The 22,456-nt window shown below is 43.8% G+C and overlaps 1 protein-coding gene across 6 annotated transcripts in view; it reads right to left on the bottom strand.

Annotated features, from left to right (window-relative positions):
• The window catches only part of fhod1 (formin homology 2 domain containing 1), a 56,628-nt gene that overhangs the window by 1,751 nt on the left and 32,421 nt on the right, over positions 1-22,456 (bottom strand). For all 6 annotated transcript variants that reach the window (XM_059354699.1, XM_059354714.1, XM_059354707.1 and 3 more), the window contains 10 exons: positions 22,234-22,394; positions 17,947-18,561; positions 11,649-11,804; positions 10,043-10,225; positions 9,559-9,678; positions 8,779-8,940; positions 8,449-8,639; positions 7,672-7,864; positions 7,320-7,491; positions 4,471-4,650 (listed from right to left, as the gene is read on the bottom strand). In XM_059354699.1, coding sequence (XP_059210682.1) covers positions 4,471-4,650; positions 7,320-7,491; positions 7,672-7,864; positions 8,449-8,639; positions 8,779-8,940; positions 9,559-9,678; positions 10,043-10,225; positions 11,649-11,804; positions 17,947-18,561; positions 22,234-22,394 — 2,133 coding nt within the window. The remainder of the gene's footprint in view (positions 1-4,470; positions 4,651-7,319; positions 7,492-7,671; positions 7,865-8,448; positions 8,640-8,778; positions 8,941-9,558; positions 9,679-10,042; positions 10,226-11,648; positions 11,805-17,946; positions 18,562-22,233; positions 22,395-22,456) is intronic.

The following is a 22,456-nucleotide window of genomic DNA, read 5'->3' as shown; positions in this document are numbered from 1 at the left end:
AAGGAAAGTTTTAATTGGTTAAAAATGTTAGGTCTTATATGTTTTTGTTAGTTCAAGAAAAACAAACTGTGAGCAAGAAATTGCACAAAAAATTGCATATATATATATATATATATATATATATATATATATATATATATATATATATAAATTTGTCAGTAGGTTCAATAAACACTCCAGTTTTTTAAAAAAATTGAATTTTCTGGCAATTATTTCATGGTTCAGGCTTCAAAGGGTTAAAAAGTATGTTTAATATGAAATGTTGGCCTCTGAAAAGTATGTCCATCTATATGACTCAATACTTGTTTGACTTGAACTGCTGGAAATGGACTTTTCATCACATTCTCATGTATTGAGATGATCCTGTATATAAACAGAGCAACATCTGAGTGTCTCAGATGGACTGGAACTGTCCTTCATCTACATATATAATATAAATATAATCAGTGTCCCTGCAACTCTCTGAGGTCAGACCGACTGTGTTTTGTGTTTTGAGTTCCAGTTTATCTGCTGTCAGAGAACTTAGAGAGGAAGAGACAACAGATATGAGGCTGTTGTGGACACAAAGCTGTTGTTGTCTCCACAGACTGTTGGAGACATTTAGAGGTTTTATGTTTAAAATATTTTTAAAGGAAAAATGTATTTTGAGTTATGGTGGAAATTATGAATTATTATTATTCTGAATTATTATTGTTGGAAATTAAGTTTGATGAAATATGAACCTGATTCCGATTGTGGGTTGATTTAGTGCAGCAGCTAAGCTCATATATTGAAGGATTTGTGCATTTTATGACTAAAGCATGAAACTTTCTCCATGGTTTCTATAGACCATGAAGTTTAATTCAGACGCAGAGGCATTTCAGATTTGACAGTCATAAAATTCCATGTAACAAGTCCAAGTCTCTACCTTTATACCTGAAAAAAATGCCCATATACTTGTAGGGTACAGAGCCCAAATTGAGCAAAATTGAGGCTTTAAACAAAATTTTGTTACAGGACTATGGCTGAGGGAGCAAAAGTATCTTTATAAGAGCAAAGTTGCAATTTTGTCAAAGATATACATGGTTATAAAGCAGGGTGATGGGGCAAAAAATTAAAAAATTCAACACTGAGGTCAACGACCTCTCACATTTACCAGAGGTCAAATACAAACTGCCTCCACGTCTAAAATACAACCTTTGGGTATGTAGATTATATACTGAAACTTTCATGCTTTAGTCATAAAATGCACAATTATTTTGCTTATCTACCCAATAACTCCTGTCTCATCTGGAGAAAGGTGTGTCCAGGTCACGTCCAGCCAAGAGAACAGGGAGGAAAAGTTCTTTAGTTGGGGTTAGGAGAGATGCAGAGCAAACAGTTTTAGATATTAAAACACATCAGCAACCTTTTCTGAGATCAGTGGAAGAGAAATCAGAGCTGCATGACTCAAGTTAATGAGGACTAACACTGATTTCACTGTGTTTAGATGAAATATTATTCCGTTTGTACTGTACTTCTCTAATGTTTTTGCTTGTTTGTTTTTTTGTTTTCTGTAACATTTTCTCCTTTTTATGTTTATATTTGTCGTCTTTTACAACATGCTTAACATATATAGTCTAGATTCACTCATCTATTTATTATTATTAATCAATCTAGTGTAGTGTAGTAGTGTTCAATGTAATAGCAGTCCAATGTGACTAACCAGATTAATCCAGGTTTTTAGTATATTTTTTATTGCTACATGGCAAACAAGGTACCAGTAGGTGCAGTAGATTCTCAGAAAACCAACAAGACCCAGCATTCATGATATGCACGCTCTTAAGGCTGTGCAATTGGGCAATTAGCTGAAAGGGGTGTGTTCAAAAATATAGCAGTGTCTGCCGTTGACTTTACAAACACAAAACTATTTTGTACAAACTTTTTTCTTTCTAGTATTTATCAATCCTGTGAATCACTAAACTAATATTTAGTTGTATGACCACAGTTTTTTTTAATACTGCTTCACATCTGTGTGGCATGGAGTCAACCAACTTGTGGCACCTTTCAGCTGTTATTCCACTCCAAGAGTCTTTAACAACATTCCACAATTAATTTACATTTCTTGGTTTTGCTTCAGAAACAGCATTTTTGATGTCACCCCACAAGTTCTCAATTGGATTAAGGTCCGGGGATTGGGCTGGCCACTCCATAACATCAATGTTGTTGGTTTGGAACCAAGATTTTGCTGGTTTATTAGTGTGTTTGGGGTCATTGTCTTGTTGAAACACCCATTTCAAGGGCATGTCCTCTTCAGCATAAGGCAACATGACCTCTTCAAGTATTTTGACGTATGCAAACTGATCCATGATCCCTGGTATGTGATAAATAAAGTGGCCTAAAGAGAAATACCATAGTAGGAGAAACATGCCCATATCATGATGCTTGGACCACCATGCTTCACTGTCTTCACTGTGTACTGAGGCTTGAATTCAGAGTTTGGGGGTCGTCTCACAAACTGTCTGCGGCCCTTGGACCCAAAAAGATCAATTTTACTCTCATCAGTCGACAAAATGTTCCTCCATTTCTCTTTAGGCCAGTTGATGTGTTCTTTGGCAAATTGTAACATGTTCTGCAAATGCCTTTTTTTAACAGAGGGATTTTGTGGGGGGCTTCTTGTAAATAGATTAGCTTCACACAGACGTCTTCTAACTGTCGCAGCACTTCCAGGTAACTCCAGACTGTCTTTGATCATCCTGGAGCTGATCACTGGCTGAGCCTTTGCCATTCTGCTTATTCTTCCATCCATTTTGATGGTTATCTTCCATTTTCTGCCACGTGTCTCTGGTTTTGCTCTCCATTTTAAAGCATTGGAGATCATTTTAGCTGAACAGCCTAAAATTGTTTGCACCTCTTTATAAGTTTTCTATGCTGTTCTTCTGAACAATGTCTTGAACGACCCATTTTCCTCAGGCTTTCAAAGAGAAATCCATGTTCAACAAGTGCTGGCTTCATCTTTAAATAGAGGCCACCTGATTCACACCTGCTTTTTCACAAAATTGATGACCTCACTGATTGAATGCCAAACTGCTATTTTTTTTTAAACACACCCCTTTCAACTAATTGCCCAATTGCACAGCCTTCAGAGCTGCATATCAGAATGCTGGGTCTTGTTGGTTTTCTGAGAATCTACTGCACCTACTGGTACCTTGTTTGCCATGTAGCAATAAAAAATATACTAAAAACCTGGATATAATTAAAGCGTTAAGCGGTAAAAAAATTGACGCATTTTAATCACGCTTATCTTTGCACCGCAGAATGTTTCTCACTGGATGAGTTTCAGGCAGACCGATTATACTGGAGCACCAACTAGCGTTCATGAGTTCAGACAACAGCAAACCACAGTGAACATGAATGAAGAAGCTAATGAGACCGCTTTGGTTGGCCCCGTGGATGGGAAATTTTGTTACAAAAAACGAACGGATGGAATCGTCGATAAGAGCATGGTTGTGTTGCTATGCAACAAGGAATTCGCATATCACCGAAGCACATCGAGCCTCAAGTATCACCTCAATGCAAAACATATAGCAGCTAGCATGGACGCTAATGTGGTATTCAACGGTATACTAAAAATCCATATGAAAAAATACTTCTCACTGTTCTCTGGTCAAATATTTATATGCAATTAAAATGTGATTCATTTCGATAAATTAATTACAAAGCCTCTAATTAATTAGATACATTTTTTTTATCGAGTCCCGGCCCTAATATATATATATATATATATATATATATATATATATATATTTATTTATTTATTTATTTATTTTTTTGACTTTATGGGGTGGGGGTTCTGTTCTGAGTGTTCCTGTTTGTCTGTGTTCTATTGTGAAAAAAGCTTAATAAACAAAGTAAAAAACAAAACCAAAAAAACCCACATTAGTTAGCCCCGTTCTGATCTCATATACAGCCATGTTGTTTGGATTATTTTTTGCTTTTGTTTCCATGAAAAGTCAACCAGAGATTATTGTTTGATAAATTTGTTTGCTTTCAGGGAAATGTGTGTTCGACAAGAAGGATGAACACAGGGTCTGAAACAGACCAGACCGGACCTGCCCAGGTCCACCTTGACCCAGAAACACCCAGAACCTGTACAGAGTCTGGACCTGCTTGGATCCATCTGAACCTCCTTAAATGAGACTTTGTTTGTTCCTGCAGAACTCACGTCCAGACCAGCATGCTGCAAATTATTTGGTTCTTACCAAGATAAAAAAAACTTTAGATTTAGAAGTGTTAGATAATTTATCTTGTTTTAAGCGTTATTTTTTTCAACTTTACACTATAATCTTATTTCTTGCTGCAAGGACAGATCATTTCATTTGCTTGGAAAACCTTTTCCCTCAGATTTTGTGTTTTTATCTTGTTGTTAGACACCCCTTTTTTGCAGTGCAGAACTCAGGTCCGGACCAACAGAACTCAGGTCCGGACAGCCTCCCACTGGGCCGTACTCACATGACTTTCTGTTGAGGCGGGACCGTTTGCGGGTCTTGGGGCTGGCGGCTCGGTCTGAAGGGTTCTGGGTGACGGACTTCACCAGCTGGTCCATGATCTCGTCGGTGGCGTCATCTGGACTGCCAGGGCTCCCGTCGTCTCTAGCCGCAGACAGCTGGGACGGACTCACTCTGCCCATACCTGAGGACCAGAACCACAGTCAGAACCAGGACCAGGAGACTTTATTCAGGGGAACTCCAGGTGGACCATCAGACTGAAAGAGTCTCTGCGCTCAGTCTCAGTTTAGTGTTTCTCATGTTTGCTCACAGAATGTAAACACAGAAATATGAAGTAATCCTGCAGGAATGTGTGTGTGTGTGTGTGTGTGTGTGTGTGTGTGTGTGTGTGCGTGTGTGTTTATCAGCCTGTTGGAGCACACGGAACTACAGGATCACAGCAGTTCATAATGAACCTTAATAATAAACCCAACAATAAAAATAATAATAATAATAACTAGAAAATTTCCTCTGGGGAAATTCTGAAAGGGCCACGGGGGCTACTGCCGGTGTGTGTACACTATGATGAGATTCTTCAAAAATTTCAAACAATTAATACTAGTAATGTTATGATGCTATATTATAAACAAGGAGCACACCTACAACAAGCATTCATTTTCAAGTATTTATTTATACAGCAACCTATGCCCTTTAACCTCAAAATGTCTGTGTGTGTGTGTGTGTGTGTGTGTGTGTGTGTGAAACGTGTATCTGGAGGAGTGTGCGTGCTTACATTATACATATATATATATATTATACATTGTAAATTCCATTCACTTTCAATGGACAGATGGGTGTCACGTAGGCGTCACGCAGAAGATGCACACGCGTTATTGCGCATACGCCTATGTGACGGCTACATGACGGGTGAACTACGCCTCAAAGAAGACCCGTGTGAATGTTAAGTACAATTCTACATGAGCGTACAGACACATGCTGTGTAGTGTTTGTTGAAATCAAATAGAAAGGGCTCGTTCCTGCCGTGCCACGAGCCAACGTAGCGGACGCCTGTGCGCACGCCTGTCTCAATGTACAAATAATTATTTACTTTATGATGACAACTTTTGAGTTTAACTGCTTCGCTTCACAATTAAAGCAGTTCATGTGTTACCAAGAGAGACCGATGAGACAGTTTAGGCTGTTTCAAGTCTACACGTGCACACGTTTACGGCGTCTGAAGCGTTGGCTTTAGGTCTCTCTCTCTCTGTGTCTCTGTCTCTCTGTGTCTCTCTGTGTCTCTCTGTGTCTCTCTCTCTCTCTCTCTCTCTCTATACACTTTATGTTAATTAATATTAAGTAAGTAAGTAAGCCATGTGGACGCATTCAATTAATATTAAGTAGCCATGTGGAAGACACAGTCTCTTCACAATATGATTCCATCAGACCTTATATCTACACTGTTTATCCCAATTCGGCACTTATGCACAGTCCCATTATATTTTACAGGCATTTGTGGTTAACTAATAAGGTAAAACTGCTGCATTTTGCTGACTTTCACTTCCCTTTGTATCGTGCGTCAGGCACTTCCCTCAAAACAGCCCATAAACAACACAACGCAGAGTTCCTGGGTGTGGAGAGGCTCATCCCACAAGGGCCGGGTTACAAATACAATTATACATTTATTTCCTTTCTTACATATATGTTTTTATCAAACTTGGCTGGGTGGGCCAGTGAGTAAAATGGGTGGGCCAGTGAGTAAAATGGGTGGGCCAGTGCCGCCGAGGCCCATTACTGGCTACGCGTCTGCTATGTATAACAGGTGATCTGTGTAGATATGCTGCAGAACATAGAAAATTAATAACTGTCAGGTCCTGATGATCCAGTGGACCTTGTGCGTAAATGCGCACAGCCTCTTCCTCAGTTTGTTCCTGAGCAATGGTCCAGTCCTGATATACTGTTATAGGCGTACGCCGTACAGGCATTACAGGCATTACAGGCGTTAACACGTGTGTGTTACTGTCTTAAAGCCAACTCTTCAGACGCCTTAACGTGTGCACGTGTATCGGTCTCTCTTGGTGATACACGGATTGCTTTAATTGTGAAGCGAATCGGCTGTTAAACTCAAAATTGTTATCATTAAGTAAATAATTATTTGTACATTGAGATGAGTGTGCGCACAGGCGTCCGCTACGTTCGCAAGTGGCATGACACTTTTTACCCGTCACCCCTTCATTATCTGGTGTACTAGCAATACGCGTGCCTGTACGCACGCCTATTCATTTTTAAAATTCGTACTGCGTAGAGAAAAGTAATAGCACACCGATCCCGATCAAACCGCATGTTTTGATATATAATTTGTAGTGGGACGAAATTGCATCCAGAAGAGGAAGAAGAAAAAATCATATCACAGTATAACAATAATGCTTGGTGCGATTGCCCCGTGGGCCTAATAATAATAATGCAACACTTCTGTGTTTCACTTTGTTTCCTTCTTTGTGTTTGTAAACAAAGAAAAATAGCGTGTTTTAAAATGAAAAGATGTTTGATCTGATCTAAGGTCTGATCTGCTCCGAGGTCAGTTCTTAGATCTGATCTGGGGTCAGGTCTTAGATCTGGTCTGAGGTCAGGTCTTAGATCTGGTCTGAGGTCAGGTCTTAGATCTGGTCTGAGGTCAGGTCTTAGATCTGATCTGGGGTCAGTTCTTAGATCTGATCTGAGGTCAGTTCTTAGATCTGATCTGGGGTCAGGTCTTAGATCTGATCTGGGGTCAGGTCTTAGATCTGGTCTGAGGTCAGGTCTTAGATCTGGTCTGAGGTCAGGTCTTAGATCTGGTCTGGGGTCAGGTCTTAGATCTGGTCTGGGGTCAGGACTTACTGCGGACAGCTCTGGAGCGTCTCAGTCCGGGTCTCTGGTCCGTCAGGCTGCTGCTGATCAGAAGGTTCTTCATGTTCTCGTGCTCCTCCTCCTGACCTGGCTCCGCCTCCACCGCCAGAGACACAGGGGACGGAGTGTCTTCTGCTGGCACCGCCCCCGAAAACTTCTCCGTCTGACAGGACGTGGGACAGAGGACACAGGTCAGAGGACAGGACAGAGGTCAGAGGACAGAGGACAGAGGACATGACAGAGGACAGGTGAGAGGACAGGTCAGAGGTCAGGGGTCAGAGGACAGGACAGAGGTCAGAGGTCACAGGTCAGAGGACAGTAAGACAGAGGACAGGGGACAGACCTCAGTGATCATCTTGCCCCTGGTCTTGGTCCTCTCTCTCCTTACAGCCTGTTTGCGTTTATGAGAGATGACCCTTTCTCTGGTGGTCCGGTACTCCAGAGAGAACTCACTGATGATCCGACAGAAAGACGTCACACGGATGTCCCGCACAGACGAGGACGGCTGTCCCAGGAACAGCAGGAAGGAGTGGAACCTGCAGGGGGACAGGAGGGGGACTTTATCAAAAGTGTCTCTGTCCGTCTCTCTGTCTCAGGTGTGTCTGTTTGTCTCAGGTGTGACTCTGGTGTGTCTCTGTCTTTCTCAGGTGTCTCTGTCCGTCTCAGGTGTGTCTCTGTCTTTCTCAGGTGTCTCTGTCCATCTCAGGTGTGTCTCTGTCTGTCTCAGTTGTCTCTGTCCGTCTCAGGTGTGTCTCTGTCTGTCTCAGTTGTCTCTGTCCGTCTCAGGTGTGTCTCTGCCGTCTCAGGTGTGTCTCTGCCGTCTCAGGTGTGTCTCTGTCTGTCTCAGGTGTCTCTGTCTGTCACAGGTATGTCTCAGGTATGTCTCAGGTGTCTCTGTCTGTCTCTGTGTGTCTCAGGTGTGTCTGTCTGTCTCTATCTGTCCCAGGTGTCTCAGGTGTGTCCCAGGTGTGTCTCTGTCCATCTCAAATGTGTCTCGGGTGTCTCAGGTGTGTCTCTGTCTGTCTCAGGTGTCTCAGTTGTGTCTCTGTCTGTCTCAGGTGTGTCTCTGTCTGTCTCAGGTGTGTCTCAGGTGTGTCTCTGCCTGTCCCACGTGTCTCACCTGTTGATGACCCTGCGGTGGACCACCTTGAGGATGATGATCCTCTGGGTGCAGTCCTTCAGGAACTCGGTCATCTTGTTCTTGAGGACGGCCTTCGTCTCGTGTTTGGCGACCACCTTCAGGTTGTCCCATGATGCTTTGCAGCGCCTCTCCAGCTGCACCAGGTTCTCCGCCAGCAGCTCGAAGTCCACCTGCAGAGACGAGACCCGTCACTGAGCGTGCTCAGACCGCCAGGATGGCTTGCTAACTGACAGGGCGGTTTGCTAACTGACAGGGCGGCTTGCTAACTGACAGGACGGCCTGCTGACTGACAGGACGGCGTGCTGGTACCTTGGCGGAGCGGGTGATGGCGGGGATCTCGGAGTAGATGTCAGAGGATTGTGGGTAGTTGTCGACCACCTGGCTGCAGGTGTGGTGCAGCAGCGTCTGGCGGTGAACCGTGTCCTTCACCTCCACCACCTTCTCCAGGTAACTCAGCTCAAAGCCTTTAGCCTACACACACACACACACACACACACACACACACACACACACACACACACACACACACACACACACACTGTTTACAGACAACACACTAATCTGCAGCTTAGACATCAGAACACGATATGAACGTTAATCAGATTTGAGATCAGATCATATACACTAACAGACTCATCAAGGTGAAAAGCTGCTGAACTCTACAGACTCTAACACTGTTTACACAGAGCAGAGAAGAGAGGCTGGAAACATGACAATACTTCAATATGGACACTGTGTCTTTTTTTGGTCATTTTTCTATTTTTGGGGTCATTTTTGTCTTTTTTGGGGGCATTTTCCTTTTTTTATGGCCATTTTGTGTCATCTCTTTCTGATTTCTGTCATTCTAATTGTGTTATTCTGTTTGAGTTGTTCTGATTGTGCTGATCCCATAGAGCTGCAGGACTAATAGATTTATAGATTATATATGTTGCAGTGAAACAGGAGGACACAGAGAGAAGAATGAAAACAGAGTGAAACCTCCCTGGAGCTACTTGTTGGGGTTCAGAGGGTTAAATAATCAGATAAACTAACTAAAATAATATAAACACACGTTCATATTTAATGTGTAATTAACGTTTGTGTTCTCACGTTGGAGCTGTTCAAGAAGTTCCCGATGGCGAGCAGCGTGGCGAGGATTCTCCTGAACGTCTGATTTGATGCCAGCTGCTCCATGCCCAGCTTCAGGTCGAACAGCGGCTCGGCGATCTCCTGCAGGGGTCACCACGGCAACAGGACAGAGACGCCACGGCAACAGGACACAGACGCCAAACCAATAGGTGTGTTTAGAAACACTTCACAATAAAAGTCCTGAGTGTGTGTGTGTGTGTCTGTGAGTGTGTGTGTGTGTTTCTGTGTGTGTGTGTGTGTGTGTCTGTTTCTCTGTATGTGTGTGTGTGTGTGTTTTTCTCTGTATGTATGCGTGCATGTCTGTGTGTGTGTGTGTGTCTCTCTTTCTCTGTGTATGTGTGTGTCTCTATGTGTGTGTGTGTGTGTGTGTGTATGTGTGTCTCTTTCTCTGTGTATGTGTGTGTCTGTATGTGTATGTGTGTGTGTGTGTGTGTGTGTGTGTGACCTTCTCCAGGGCCTCGTAGTTCAGTTTGAAGGCCCAGAGCTGGAGTCGGGGGGTCAGGCCACTGATGGAGGCCAGGCTGAACAGGAACTGCTCCGCGGGGCCCAGAGGGAGGTCCGGCTGCTCCAGTTGTGCCTCCTGGATCATCTTCTTCTCCTCCTCCGTGGGCGTCATGGTCAGGATCTTCTGCTCACACACGTGGGGGGGAGGGGGGGGTGTCAGTCTGGCAGTTAAATCTTAGTGGTGTGTGTGTGTGTTTGTTCCTCCTGGTTCACCGATTCACATGAAAGTTTAGAACGAGCTCCACCTGTTGGAGAGCAGCTGCTACTGTTACACACTAGAGTTAAGAGAAATAACTTATTATTCCTCTGCAGACTGAATCAGCTGTTAGTGAAGCTCCGCACTGTTTCTGTGTGTGTGTGTGTGTGTGTGTGTGTGTGTGTGAGTGTGTCCTTGTTGTTCTGATGTACAGTAATCACACAGAGCATAATAAGACCTCTAGGGTTAGGGCTGGGCAGTAAATGATATAAAAAATATATCAATATATTTTCAAATAAATAGTTCCATTATTTTTCTCTTTATTTATATATAAATGCTGCCCTTACTAGGGTTTGCATATTTAGTTATTTTCTTTTATTATTTTCTTTTCTCATAATAATATATTTATTTCAGAAAAAGATTACCCTATTTTATTTCATTGTAGGGCTGGGCGATATGGACCAAAAGTCGTATCCCGATATATTTAGGCTGAATATCGATACACAATATATATCCTGATATTTTTATCCCAAAGTGAGAGCAAATGTTCAGTCAAAGCCAAATATGACATGTCACAAGTAGTTTTATTGAAACCGTTTAAGTGAACATAAATACTGTATAACAACAGGAGTGCCTTTTTTAAAAATCAAAGCTCCATAAAGTGCAAATTTAAATAACAAAATATCTTAAATAAAAATAGCCCATGAAATAAAAAAGGCCAATCTTCTTCTGAAATAAATATATTTATATGAGAAAAGAATAACGAATATTACAAAAGAATTAAATATGACAAACCTTAGTAAGCGCAGCATTTATATATAAAGAAAGAAAAAAAATTTAACTATATTGAAATGCGATATGGTCCAATTCCATATCACGTTCAAAAATATATCGATATATCTTTTATGTCGATATAACACCCATCCCTACTTCATAGGCTATTTTTATTCAAGATTTTTTTGTTATTTAAATGTACACTTTATGGAGCTTTGATTTAAAAATAAAAGGTTCTCCTGTTGTTATACAGTATTTATGTTCACTTAAATAGGTGGTTTCAATAAAACTACTTGTGACATGTCATATTTGGCTTTGACTGAACATTTGTGCTCACTTTGCGATATATCGATGCGTATGATTGCGTATATCGATAGTCAGCCTTAAGATATCAGGATATGGCATTTGGTCCATATCGCCCAGCCCTACAATAAGCTCTGTTTATTTTGTTTGTTGTTTTTCTGTGTTTTGTTTTCAATGACCTTGTGTTTTACTTCTGTTTTGTTCTGTTGTCTAAAATATGTTTTAAATAAAAGCTTATTATTCTGTGTGTTCCGCTGACAAGAAGTGACATCACCTCGATGCCCTCTTTGCTGATGGCGAACTCGTCGAAGTTGAGGATGGCAGTCTTGATGACGTTCACGGCGGGCAGCACGGTCATTCCGATGTTGATGGCGTTGCTCCTCTTCGGGTCCAGAACCAGAATCTCAGACTTCTTCATCTCCGGCCCTTTCTGCACACAGACAACCAGTAGTAACACTATAATAACACGATGATAATAACAGTTAATGACACGGTAATAACACGTCAGACACACAGTAATAACATGGTAACAATGGTAAATAATGCGTAATAACACTGTAATAATGTGTTTATATGGTAATAACACAGTAATATCACAGTAATAACAGGTAATAACACTGTATTAACACGGTAATAACAGTAAGAACATTTTAATAACACCTTAATCACACCATAATAATGTTTTAATACTGTAATAAACTGTTGATAACCACTTAATCACACCATAATATTGTGTTAATAACACATTACTAACCTGTTAACACCATAATAATGTGTTAATACTGTAATAACATGTTAATAACACTTTAAATACACATGTTTAACAATACGTTAATAACGTGTTAATAACCTTAATCACACCTTAATCACACCATAATAGTGTGTTAATACATTAATAACACCTTAATAACATGTTTATAACACATGTTAATAACCCTAATGTGTTATTAAAGGCACCAGTGTTATCAGGAATGATAACACTGGTGCCTTCCCATCCTCTAGTCAAGCTAGGACATTTTAGCCTCCTAGATTACACAACACTCACGGAAACAGTTTCAAAATTAAAGCCCACAACCTGCTGCCTTGATATTCTGCCTTCAAACTTTTTTAAAACTGTTTTCAACTGCATAGCTCCGGATGTACTGCAGATAATAAATTCTTCTCTCCAAGCAGGACAGTTTCCACAGACTTTGAAAACTGCAGTAATAAAACCTCTCCTAAAAAAATCTAATCTGGATTCCACAACAATTAGTAACTATAGGCCAATATCAAATCTGCCATTTCTGGGGAAAATCATTGAAAAGGTTGTTTTTGAGCAAATTCATGCTTTTATGATGCAAAATAATCTTTTTAACACATTTCAGTCTGGATTTCGGCGACACCACAGCACTGAGACTGTACTTATCAAAGTCTTAAATGATATAAATCTGAACACTGATGTAGGCAAATCCTCTGTCCTGGTTTTACTGGATCTCAGTGCTGCATTTGACACAGTTGATCATAACATACTAGTCAGCAGACTGGAACAGTGGGTGGGGCTCACTGGCACTGTGCTACAATGGTTTAAATCTTACTTACAAGATAGGGACTTTTTTGTGTCAATTGGAAACCATGAGTCTGAGCGAACTAAGATCACATGTGGGGTTCCTCAAGGGTCCATTCTCGGACCGCTTCTATTCAACATCTATATGCTACCGCTAGCTCAGATTATGGAACATCACAACATCTCCTACCATACTTATGCCGATGACACACAACTCTACATTTCAGTGTCCTCACACGACTACAGTCCCTTACTCTCATTGAGTAACTGTATTCATCAAATCAATGAGTGGATGTGCCAGAACTTTCTCCAGCTAAATGCAGAGAAGACAGAGGTGATCATTTTCGGCCCTAAAAATGAAAGATCTAAGATCAGCGCTCACCTTGGCTCTATGTCATTGACAGCTACAAATCAAGCCAGAAATCTTGGTATAATTATTGACTCAGACCTGAACTTCAACAGCCATCTAAAGCTTATCACTAAATCTGCCTATTACCACCTGAAAAACATAGCTAGAATTAAGGGTCTTCTGTCCAAACAAGACATGGAAAAACTTATCCATGCATTTATTTTTAGTAGGTTGGATTACTGCAATGGCATCTTCACAGGTCTTAACAAAAAATCAATCAGGCAGCTGCAGCTGATCCAGAACGCTGCCGCCAGAGTCCTCACAAACACCAGGAAACTGGACCAAATTACACCGGTCCTTAAATCACTACACTGGCTTCCTGTGAGTCAGAGGATAGATTTTAAAATCTTACTGCTGGTCTACAAAGCTCTGAATGGTCTCGGACCAAATTACATGCTTGATCTGCTCCCTCTCTATGAAGCATCCAGACCCCTTAGATCATCTGGAACTGGCTTGTTGCGTGTCCCAAAAACAAGAACTAAGCGGGGTGAGGCAGCTTTCAGTTATTATGCTCCTCACCTGTGGAACAAACTACCTGTAGATCTGAGGTCTGCCAAAACGGTCAGCTCCTTTAAATCAGGACTAAAAACACTATTGTTTACTGAAGCGTACTCTTAACTTTAACACTTATCTGCTCTACTCTACTGCCCTTACTTTTTAACTACACAATGTTTGACTTGTGCTTTTTATTATTTTATCTCTTTTTTTTTTATCCTGCTGTATCTTCCCTGTTTTAATTGACTGTTTTTATTGTTTTCAATTGTGTCTTGCTGTTTTTAATGTGTATGTAAAGCACTTTGAATTACCTTGTGTTGAATTGTGCTATACAAATAAACTTGCCTTGCCTTGCCTTAATAACACATTAATAACATGTTAATCACACCATAATAATGTGTTAATACTGTAATAACATGTTACTAACGCGGCAAACAAGTTAATAAAATTTACAAGCAGTGAATAATAGTTAGTCATAATACCAGTTAAATAACAATATTCAATAATATTAACAGATAATGGCCACGTTTCCCAGATTCGCTCGTTCTTAAGGACTTAAGAAGGCTCTTAAGAAGGGTTCGGCTAAGAAGGAGTGCTAAGATAGGGGTGTTTCCCAGATGCGTTCTTAACTGCCTTCTTAAGATCCCGCCAAAGAAGCTTCTTAAGAAGCTCTTAGTGGGAGCTGTCCACCGCCGTGGTGCTGAAATATAAATCAATCGATGCCAGGCAAATCGATCACCCACCACCTTATCAGCGCTTAAGTCACCCCACCTGTGCAATAAGGCTACGTGTGTGTGTGTGTGTGTGTGTGTGTGTGTGTGATCACAGCTAACAGGTGTATCCGAGTAGTAATCAAGCCATTAACGCATATATACCCCACTGTGGATACGCACACACATGAGAATGGAGAAAGCAGGCAGCAAACGCAGCAAGAGGTCACCCTCGTTTACTGCAGAGGAGATGGCCACATTAGTGGACGAGGTCTGGCAGCACCGCGAGGTGTTATTTGGGGGAACAAGGGGGAAAAAAGACATAACATTAAAAAAACGCATTTGGCAGGCAATAGCCCAGAAGATGTCCCCCTCTAGTCCCTGTGGCCTGCGAGACTGGTGTGCCGTGCGGAAGAAGTGGCAGGAGTTCCAGAGCCAAACAAAAAAAAAAAGCGCACAGGTGAGGCGAGAGAGCATGGGCACGGGCGGTGGCGCACCTGGGGGTACAACCCTCACTCCCGACGAGGAAAAAGTCCTCTCCATTATTGGAAAGACGGCCTCTGAAGGCATTAGTGGGGGCATCGATCTTCTGGGGGACGAGGGGCTCTCAGACAACAGCGAAGGCGAGGAGGAGGAGCCATCTGGGAGCGGAGCAGCGACCTGCATGTCCCCAGGAGAGGACGACCCCCCGCAACCGAGCCCTGTCCCCGCATGCCAACCAGCAGGGCCCGGTGTCCGCACACGGGGACGCCCCTCCATAACGACCTGCACCTGCAGCGAGACGCCTGTGCGTCTCGAGAGGGAGAAACTGGCGGTGCTGCGGGGGATAGAGGGCCAACTGGAGAGACAGACTGCCTTCCAAGAGGAGATGGTGCGTCTCAAACGTCAGAAGTTGGAGCTGCACCGGAGACAGCTGACACTTGCCGAGGCGCAGTTCAACAGTCCCTCCATCTCGGTCCCAATAATTCTCCCCCAGGACGCAGGTAAGGGGCATTTCTATTTTTTTCCTCCGCATTGCACAATGTACCCCGTTCAATTTCACTAATCAACCTCTCTTCATGCAGGTGATGCAGACGCCCAGTAAAGACAGCGGTGCCATTGCTTTTTGTTTTGTGTTTTAAATAAACTACTTTTCCTTTTCAATCATGTGTTGTGTGGATAATTTTGTATTGAAAAAAGGGTGTCAAACCTAGCGAATAAAAATCCCAGGCAATTTGTATTGTGTCATTGATTTGAGTAGATTCATGACATGTGCGCCCTGACGCACGTGCTTATCCTATCACTACTTTCAGCACCGCTAATTCCCCACTTGTTACCTGGCCTCCTCTATCCAAAAGTTGGATTTCATGTATAAATTTGCATACTGTATGCAAGAATTATTCCTTTACATCCTGTGCTAGACCTTAAACAGGTAAAGCACCCAAACATTGCAACAATAAATTGTTGTGCGGGACATTATCCAACACTAATTTATTAATATTTGGGTGTTTTACCCGCACATCTGTTTCACTTCCTAGCTTTCAAGCCCTATACATGATGGTTGATATGATATGGGTTGTATGATTGTAGTGGGTTTGATGATGGGAGTAGGGTGGTGCTGATATTTGTGTTTGGTGGTGACGGGGGTAGGGGCTGAGACTTCAAAAGAGATTCACAAGCTCCTCTCTGGTCTGGACACCAGCTTGGTGGAGTATTGCTCGGGCTTCGCGGGGGTTGAGGGCGTCGTCTTCCGATGTTTCCCCATCGTCATCCACAGGAGGCAGCTCATCTGCTCCAACGCGCACTGCTATGTTGTGCAGCATGGCGGTGACAACAATCACGCGGCAACATTTCACAGGTGACAAGCGCAGTCCCCCTGACGAACGATGGACACATCGGTAACGGGACTTCCACCTGCCAAACACCCGTTCAATGTGGGTCCTAGTGTGTGTGTGGGCCTCATTGAACCTCTCCTCCTGTGGTGTTGCTGGGTTGGTTACCGGTGTCACGAGGTAACTCCGGAGAGGGTAGCCACTGTCTCCGAGGAAGATGCTCCTGCCGAACTCTCCTCTGCCAGCCTTCTGCCCCACAGCTGAGTTGGCCCACACGAAGCTGTCGTGTGTGCCTCCTGGTCACCTGGCAACGATGTCGGTGATGAGGCCATCGTGGTCCACCACCACCTGAGTGTTGATGGCAGCGTAATGTTTCCTCCCAATCCAGCACGGATCCATCAGGGAGGGATTGTGGATTGGGATCAGTGTGCCATCCACGACACCAATCACCTGGGGGATCCCAGCCATGGCTTGAAATCCACGGTGGACCTCGTTCCGCGTGGTGTGCATCCTGATGTGTCTCCGGGCATGGCGCAGGAGGATCGGTGTCACGGCTGCCACACTCCGTGAAACCGATGCCTTGCTGAGGCCGGTGCCGTCCCCCACCACCTCCAGGAAGCTCCCCACTGCGTAAAACGCAGCGCGGCCAGGAGCTGCACCTCCGGGCTGAGGGCAAAATTGCAGCGGGTTGCCCTCTGGATGTGTGGTGACACGAGCGTGACGAGGCGGTGGATCTCCTCACGAGGAAGCCGGTACTTGGACTGGACAGCCCGGTCCGACAGCACGTCGAGTGAGGAGAAGTGCTGACGCACATAAGCGTTTATATAAACCGTCTGGCTTCGCGCACGGCGACGCTGTTGGTTCGCAGCGAGAATATGCTGTATTGCAGCCATGGTGTCTCACACGCGTGGACTTCGGCAACGCCTTTATATAGACTTGCAGGTGGAGACCCTCTTGATGAGGTTCCAGCTGAGTTCAATTACACCTGTCAGTTTCCCTCATATCTGTGAAATACCACAGGGTTGTTGATGTTTTTATAGCTACTGTAAACTCATATGCAGATGCCGAATGTGTGTGAAAACGTAAGGAGTGATAGTAATGATGATTTATTTTATTTATGTAGCTACAGGAACACATGGGCAATTCTTTATTTTTATATCGTTGTTTTTCTTCTTATGCTATTATTTTTCTTGCGTCAGTGTTCTGCAGTTATGAGCGCACATTCATCATTACGCAGGGTTTTAGTATTCCTTTGTGTCCGATATAACTTTCCCTGATGCGGCTGCACTGAGCGTTTGGTCGCTAAGAAGGCTGTTAAGAGTGGATCAGGGCGATCTTAGACTTCCTTCTTAGTGAAAGATCTTCTTAAGCTAAGAACGACTCTGGGAAACACTTCCTTCTTTCACAGCGCTCTTAAGAGCGTCCCTAAGACGCTCTTAGCGTTTAAGAACTTCTTAAGCGCTAAGAGCGAATCTGGGAAACGCGGCCAATATATGTCTGTGATGCAGTTTATCATAATAAATATCTGTATTAATAATAATATGTTACTTGACTGATCTTTGGTCTTTAAGACAAATTATTAATATTATCTCTATGTGTGTTACCTTGGCAACAGCTAGCTCCTTGGCCTTGGACTCAAACAGGTGTTCCAGTCGGGAAGTGTCCACCGCCACCTTGTCCAGCGACGCCCACACCGTCCCGCGACCGAAGCGACACTTCTGCGGCCCGTCAGCCTGCTTCAGCTCCTTCCAGAACAGCTTCACTGTCTTCTTCTTCAGCTTTGAGGACGCCGTCGCCGCCAAGGGTGAGGAAGAGGGGGGGGGAGGAGGAGGTGGAGGGGCACCTGGGGGAGGAGGAGGAGGAGGGGGTGGGGGCGGGGCCAGACTTCCTGGAAGAGGAGGAGGAGGGGGAGGAGGAGGAGGAGCTCCAGCGAGGCCTGGAAGAGGAGGAGGAGGAGGAGGGAGGCCGGAGATGCAGGAGGACGAGGAGTCGAAGGTGTCCATGTCCAGTACGTCGATGTCCTCCTCATCCAGCAGGTCAGAGAAGTCCAAGTCTTTGATCTTCAGCGCGGCGGCACTCAGCTGCAGCTGGTTCCAGGCGTCTGCGGCACCACCAGGGCCTCCAGTGCCGCCCCGGGCCAGCGGCGTCAGCTGGGTGGCCTCCAGCCGCAGGGCATGGCTCTCAGTGTCGATGCTGCTCTGCTGCCGCAGCTGACGAGTCTGAGGGACAGTCAGGGGTTAATACATCAATACATCTATAAATCAATAAATCACTACATATCATAAAGTGATGGTGGAAACTGTGTATCAAGTGTAGGGGTCACAGCTATTTCACAAGTTTCATTTGGATTTATGGACTGAATGCATTGAGAATTGTGTCAATAATTTCTTTTCATGCTTCCAAGATGGAGGTCTCTCTTTGTTCCCCTCCAAACAAAGACAAACGACCCCCACCCCCACAGGTATCTGCATATACCTAAAGGCGTCTCATTGGCTAATACCAACAGGAAATACAATTCCCAGGTAGAGACAAAAGTCTCCTGCAACCATTTCTTCCCTCTCTTCTTTTCTTCTCCCTGGGAGGGTCAGCACCGCTGCTGGCCTAGTCTGCACTCCAGAAGACCAGACAATCTCCCTCTCTCCCCAGCTCTAAGGGAAGGCCGGCAAGGCCCCAAACCAAGCTTGGGCCCACCACCTAAGTTTCCTGCCTGTGATCTATACTGGATATAATCACAGAGACCTTCACCAAGCTTTTGGAGCCAATAACTCTGGAAACACCAAAACCCAACCAGGAGCGGATTCTTCTTCAAAAGGATTTCTGCTTCCCCCTTTCAACACTGGACTCTGTGGTATAGTACTGGGCAGTAAGTACAAGCAAGAACAAGTTGTTAAGCTTTAATTAATGGTGTTGATCTGTTATGTGTTAAAGTATATTTGTTGTGATATTTTGTGTAGCAAGATCATTTGAAGTTGCATGATTAATCTTGCTCTGCATACCTCAAGTTGTACATGTAAATTAACTATAACTAATTTGATTTGCTCACACACTAATCCACATAAAATATACTTATCTGGCTTCCTACAACATATAGACTTTCAAGGCTGCATGGTCTATTGTTCTTCAAGAACAAAAGGGCTTCCGCCATTTTGATTTACTTAAATGACCACCCATCGTCAGCCATTTTGTTATACATTATTTTTCACCCACATTTCCACTGTAAATAGTCTTTTAGATTAGTTATGTAGAGATTGGCCACACTTCTGCATACACTTTGGAAGAAGAAGCAGGAACCCTGGCTTCGGACACTCGCCGAGGGCTGCTTCATCTCTAAGAGCTGAATTCAAAAGGTCTCGATGGGGAAAGTCTCCTGTTCATTTATCGCTATAAAGTTAACCTCGTACTTACTCACCAACAGCTATGTTGACGCAAGCGTCTAGAAAGGAGGAGTCACAGGTTACTCGGGATGCTTGGAGCATACGTCTTTAATTGGCCCTCTCTTAGTGGTCTGGTTAGACATAGCAAAAGCATACCTAAATGTAGCGCACAAGCTAGTTTGTGCATGCAATGACCCTGCTACTTAAAGCCGGAGGAATGCAGAGCAGAGGGCCAACGGCAGACGACAGGACAAGGCATCCGGCCAGTAGGGCTCTCATGGATGGCATCACTGTGATGACCCCATCTGTTCAGGGGACATGATGGGTTCTGAGCCCGTTGGATAAGATGGCCATCTGGGCATGCATGCATTTCAAGCCTGGGAAATCCAGGAGCCTGTGCCTAATGAAGGAGAAACTGTCCAAGAATACCTTCAGTATCCAGGGGTCAGAGATCCAAACCATCCAGGGACAAGGAATCCGGTGTTTGGGGAAGAGTTATGACAACACCCTGAAGGACAGTGGGAATCTCAAAGAGACCAGAGCTCACCTAAAATAGTGGTTGAGGAAAATCGAAGATAGTTTGCTGCTGGGCAGGTTCATCTGTGGTGCTTCCAGTACGACATCACACCAAGCCATTCCTGCTGTATGATTTCCCACTAACCAAGGTTGAAGGAATGGAGAGAATGTGTAGGTTCATCCGAAAGTGGTTGGGTGTCCCCTCAGCTTTTAGTTCAGTTAACATCTACAGTAAAACATCAAAGCTCCGGCTACCATTGTCCTCCGTTGTTTAGGAATTCAAGGCAAACAAGGCAAGGGCAGCTTGTACACTCTTACTGTCCAAGGACAAGAAAGTTCGTCACGCAAGTAACGCCATCAGCTGTGGCATAAAATGGAATCCTCTGGAAGCAGTGAAGGAGGCAGAAACTTATTGGAGGCACCAAGAAATCGTCAGCACAGTGTGTCAGGGACGCCTGGGCCTTGGCAACTACAGCACCAAGAGCTGGGCAAAAGCTGATGCACAAGGAAGAAGGGAGCTGGTGGTGCAAATGGTCCGGGCCACTGCAGAGGAAGACCACCATGTTAAAGCGGTAGGACTAGCCTCCCAGGCCCGCTGGATTCAGTGGGAGGAGGTACTCGAGAGGCCGCTGTCATGGAAGGAGCTCTGGGGTACGGACCAGAGGAAGATGAACTTCCTGCTGCGTGCTGTGGCTAATCTCTTACCCACCCCAAGTAACTTGAAGATTTTGGGCATGGAGGAGGATTCATCCTGCAGTCAATGTGTTTTTTCACCCTGAACCACATCCTGTCTAGCTGTCCAAGGGCTCTTGCGGGTGGCTGCTATAGATGGAGACACAACAAAGTCTTTACCGAGGTCGCCAAGTGGACTGAGTGGCAGAGAGTTATTGCCAATAAACAGCTGGCACCACCGCCCAGATTCACAACCTTCCAAGGAGAGGGTAGTAAGTCTCCCAAGGCAAAAAGTCCCAACAACCCACCATCCATTCTGCATCAAGCAACAGATTGGGAGCTGTACATGAACCTAAAGAGGAAGCTGGTCTTCCCTCAATAGGTGGTGGCAACCATACTCCGACCGGATATGATCCTTCTCTCAAGAAGTTTGAAAACAATTGTCGTAGTTGAATTAACAGTGCCTTGGGAAGACAGATTAGCCAGTTAAGTACCAGGACCTGATTGAAGAGGAGGTCCTTGCAGGATGGCACGCCACCTTATTTCCAATTGAGGTTGGCTCTCGGGGTTACAATCTAATCTTATCTAATCTATTTTTTTATTTTTATTTTATTTATTTATTTTGTTCCTTTCATGAAAGTGGACAACAAAATGTGTACAGAGACACACTCTACACCTTCATGATTAGAAAGGAGCAGCAAGAAGAAAACATTTCTTATGTTTGTCTGCCCCCTACTTGAACAATAAAAGTAAAAAAAGATGGTCTGACATCACATACAATGGATTTTCAGTAGCCTACACCAACAAAACTTTGACTTTAACAAAACACTTAAAACAACAAAAACAAACAAGACAAAAACAAACAAAAACCCATACAAGCACATGTTATCATCTCAAAAACAAAAGACCAAAAAAAAACAACTGATCATAAACAATCAGTTTAAGATTCTAGTACATGTTGACAATTTTTTCTGCATTTATACATTTGTTTAAATCTATTAATGTCTGTACAACCTTTTAAATCCTGTAATTGGGAATTCCATAAATATACATCAATACATCTATAAAAAAGGAATAAATAGGGTATTTTCTGTGTGTATTGTGTGTGTGTGTATTGTATATTGTGTGTATTGTGTGTGTGTATTGTATATTGTTTGTGTGTGTGTGTGTGTGTGTGTGTGTGTGTGTATTGTGTATTGTGTATTGTGTATATTGTGTATATTGTGTATATTGTGTATTGTGTGACCTGCTCCAGCCTGCTCCTGGCTACCTGTGTGTATTATACATTGTGTATATTTGGTGTATTGCATATATTGTGTATTGTGTGACCTGCTCCAGTCTGATCCTGGCTGCCTGTGCCGTCCCCTCCAGTCCTTCCAGCTCGGCCCTGCGAGAGGCGCTGCTCTCTGTTGGGCTGCTAGGCTCCACAGAGAGAGCTCTGAGATTGGACAAACGCTCAGAGACACGACCACGTCCTTCCAGCTCACCGCCTGAGACAGGACAGACAGACAGGAGGACAGACAGACAGACAGACAGGAGAGAGGGAAGACAT

Source organism: Centropristis striata, chromosome 2, assembly GCF_030273125.1.
Source record: "Centropristis striata isolate RG_2023a ecotype Rhode Island chromosome 2, C.striata_1.0, whole genome shotgun sequence".
NCBI lineage: Eukaryota > Metazoa > Chordata > Actinopteri > Perciformes > Serranidae > Centropristis > Centropristis striata.
The sequence above is the reverse complement of the archived record's forward strand: the minus strand, read 5'-3'. Positions and strand labels throughout refer to the sequence as shown.